Raw genomic sequence first — 3,805 nt, forward strand, 5'->3', positions numbered from 1 at the left:
GGGAAAAGCGAGTCTTTAATAAGAAACAGTTATCACGTCACATCCGACAAATATGGAGGTCTTTACCCGAAACAATGGCGGGAAATCTCGTCGAAAGTATGCCCCGACGGTGTCAGGCCATAATCGACAATAATGGCGATTGGACAACATATTAAGTAAATGCATGGTAGTGAAATGATTATATTTCAAGATCATAAGTTTAATTTTGAACAATTTTCTTGTTTTCAGAAGATACGATCGACACGCTCTTGTGGAACAGAGTGTATTAAAAAGGCGCGACGTATGTTGGCCTGATTCGTGTTTTCTGGAAAGTACGAAGCGAACTAACATCGAAAGATGGGGAGACCAAGAGCAAAAAATATAAATGTAACTCAAAGAGCAGAGGAATTCATTAAAGATGGGATGTATGTGTTTGACCGCAAAAAGCAAGTGATGATGTGCCAATGGTGCAATGTGAGGGTCTGTTGGGAAAGAAGAAGTACAGTATTAAACCATTGTGAATCTGACGGACATAAGTCAAAAAAAGCGTTAGCAGCAGAAAGCACAAATCGCATGAAGAGACAGATGTCTGTTGATGATGCATTAGATAAAGCAAAAAAGATGAAGGTTGAGAAAGAAGAATTTATTTGTGATACAGTCAGTGCATTTCTAAAATCTAATATCCCGCTTGAAAAGCTAGATAATGAAGATCTGAAGAAATGGATAAATAAGCATATTAAAGGTAAGGTGGCAGCAATTAAAAATTAAATCATTCATGGAGTGTCAGTTTGCTACTTAATTGTAATTAAGATTATTCAACCTAACTCTCTTGTTAATCATATCATAGTCATAGATTGATACAATAATGAGACAGCTGCCTAGAAAACTGAAACTTGTATATTCTTTATTTTAGGTGCTGGAAATTTGCCGTCTGTTCGTTGGATCAGACAATATTATATTCCCAAACTCAGAGAAGACAATGATAAAAATATCAGAGAGGCTGTGAAAGATAAGAAAATCATTTTACGCTGTGATAAAACCACTGACAGGACTGGAAAAGCTGTTTTTGTTACTCTCTTTAAATTACTTCCTTCGGATTCCAAAGGAACATGTCAACTGATTGTTGCTGGTGCAACAGTGCTCAGTGAAGTGACAGGAGAACAGACTTCAAAGACAATTATTATGGTAATTGTCATTAATGTATCTTTTTAAACCTATCAATTCAGAATGCTTGGTCCTACAAATTATGATATATGAGATGAGCTTTTACATGAGGAAGTTGATTAATGATTATTATTTTCATATAAAAATATATGAGAAAGTTTGTGAATATTTCGTTGTTTTCCCCAGCCTTTCTTTAATTTTTATTTGTTGTATGACCAGTATGACATACTATCAATTCATAATTGTCTGGTACTCTATTTTAACTTTTAAATAAGTATGGTGTCCAATATGGAAATGTTTTTGGCATATCTGTAGACAGTGCACCATACATGAACAAGTGTATTCGCCTTCTTAAGGAATTAGTGAACCCAGATCTCATTCATATACAATGCTGGGATCATAAATTGGACACAATAACACAAATTTTTCCAACAAAGTTTCAACGCCTAAATGAATGTGTTTCTAAATGTAAGAAACTTTTTAAAAATACAAGGAAGAGAAAGCACAATTATTTCAAGTTCTTGGAATCCAAATATAAGGAGTCAAGAAAGAAAACTCCTAACTTGTTCCCTTTGCCTGTACTTACACGGTGGGGTTCCTGGAAGATGTCATCCGATTATCTGGAAGTTTATGTTAAAGATGTGGTGGAGTACGCAAAATCTTTGTCTGATAGTAATGATGTGAAGTCAATTAAGTATTTCACAGCCCCGACTCCTGAAGATGTGCTTATAATAGCAGCAGAGGCAACTTTCGTAAGGGAACATGGTACATGTGTGTATGAAACTATCCGTCTCTTTGAAGGGAGCAAGTACCTTCTTGCCCACAAGCTTTACCCTAAGTTAAGAGAGCTATTAAATACGTAGGGCATTATGAAAAATTCAAATAATATCGAGCAGACTGTTGGTGAAAACACAAAGAAGGCACTGAACTTACTGTCCCGGCAGAAGAGGAGAAATGTCCTGGATAGAATCTCTGTAGCTTCTTCAAATTGTTTTAAACGATTGCAAACTTTGATTACAGAAGATACAGCAAAAGAATTCTTTGAAGGAGTTGAAAATCTTTTCCATCTACCTAAAGTCATGTCCCTGCACTGTCATGATGTTATATCTGAATCAGTTATTAAGAAAGCCAAAGATGCCATTCCCATCTTTCGAGACATTCCCTCGTCACAGTTCCTTGTTATGCATGCCATATTTACAGATGAAATGAAAGACGCCCTTACACGGTGCTGTTGTGCCCCGATTGCATAAAGAGGTAAGGAGGGCACTCAAGCATTGTAACTGCAATTAGAATAACACTAGCGTAAGCATATTGCGCGATCGAACCACAAAAGCCCGACCGTGCAACCTAATTAAATTCGAAGAAGAAGTCAGCAAATTCTCGACCCAATTACGAATGACCGCTATCGAGTACCGAGAACGCTGACGCCTCGATCATCGGGCTTAAAACCAGAGGAAAGCCCGAGATCGGGGCACTTGTCAATCACGCGTCATTCGATAGTATACGTTTACGCGCTAAGCATTTGTCCGTCAGGCCTCCGGCCTGCCGTAAACAATCAGTGTAACACTCAGCTGAATAAAGCTACATAGTGATAGTTAAACGGTGCCTTTTTGAAGTGACCTCCGACCAGCCACATCCCATCAAAGAATCCTTTCGGTTCTCGTCAGAGAACACCTCCGGAGCGAGTAAGAAGGAAAGTACACCGCGCACGGAGCGGCGCGGTAACAAAAGTGGTGGCAGCGGTACTGGGATTGTGAACAACTGAGTCGAGAACACTGCCTCAGAGGACCAAGGAACAGCTGAGTAAAGACAACGAGGACTAGCAGAGGACTGCGAACGACACGGACACCCGGTAGCAGCCGACGGTAGCGGCTGACGAGCGATAACGCCGAGGGAAACCGGAGAAGCAGCCCTGACCAGCCTCAACCAGTCGACACCCGAGCGGCACTGAACTACGACAGCAGGATTGATCGAGAAATCAACATGCGTCTAATGTATGTCGTATTAAGACTTTTGTAAAAGCGAGCGAAATTGCCGAAACAAATAAAAGTAGGTGTCAGGGAGTGGCCCTGTAACACCGCGCGAAATTGATTTGTGGAGGCTGTTAAGCGAAGCAGCCCGAAAAGCGAACGAAAATCCACGAACTTCACACACTGTCAAACGAATACCGCGAAATAGACGAAACCGTGTCCGCCGAAATTTAAAGGAGTACTACACAAGCAAGGAGTCCGACTCCGACGCCACAGAAGTACCCAATCAGGAAATCGCGACTTCGCCTAAAGTGATTTTGATTTCCGATACGGAACCAGAAAGCAGTCCGGCATATAGCCTAGTAAATAGGCACGCGTCCGCATTAAAGTCAATCGCGACAGGTAAACCCGATTCGAAAGGACAACGGGACATGGCGCACGCGATAGGAACGGATCCGAACGCAGTCGGTCAAAAGGTAGACGAAGCGTTAGGGATAGTAACCGGGAGTAACAGAGACATTACACCGTTTAAAAGCGGGGTAGTATTGCCCACCGCGCAAAACGACGATATACGAGCTACAGTGTCCGAATTAGTAAGCGTAATACGCGACATGCGGATAGAGATAAGTAAAATCCAAGATCGCGAACGAATACGCGACCCGGGACAGACAGTGGTAAAAAACACCAGCAGA

At 41.2% G+C, this 3,805-nt stretch overlaps 1 protein-coding gene across 1 annotated transcript; it reads left to right on the plus strand.

Annotated features, from left to right (window-relative positions):
* Positions 1–24: 24 nt before the first annotated feature.
* On the plus strand, positions 25–872 carry LOC105568898 (CGG triplet repeat-binding protein 1-like). The gene is made up of 2 exons (XM_012024922.1): positions 25–155; positions 229–872. The coding sequence occupies exon 2, from the start codon at positions 337–339 to the stop codon at positions 745–747; it is 411 nt and encodes a 136-aa protein (XP_011880312.1). The 5' UTR covers positions 25–155; positions 229–336; the 3' UTR covers positions 748–872.
* The last annotated feature ends 2,933 nt before the right edge of the window (positions 873–3,805 follow it).

This window comes from Vollenhovia emeryi, unplaced genomic scaffold (genome assembly GCF_000949405.1).
Source record: "Vollenhovia emeryi isolate VEMERY1.0 unplaced genomic scaffold, V.emery_V1.0 DF942430.1, whole genome shotgun sequence".
Lineage (NCBI taxonomy): Eukaryota > Metazoa > Arthropoda > Insecta > Hymenoptera > Formicidae > Vollenhovia > Vollenhovia emeryi.

Bases quoted from the DNA above. Each gene is read 5' to 3' on its own strand.
- LOC105568898 (XM_012024922.1), top strand. From the start codon at position 337: ATGGGGAGACCAAGAGCAAAAAATATAAATGTAACTCAAAGAGCAGAG.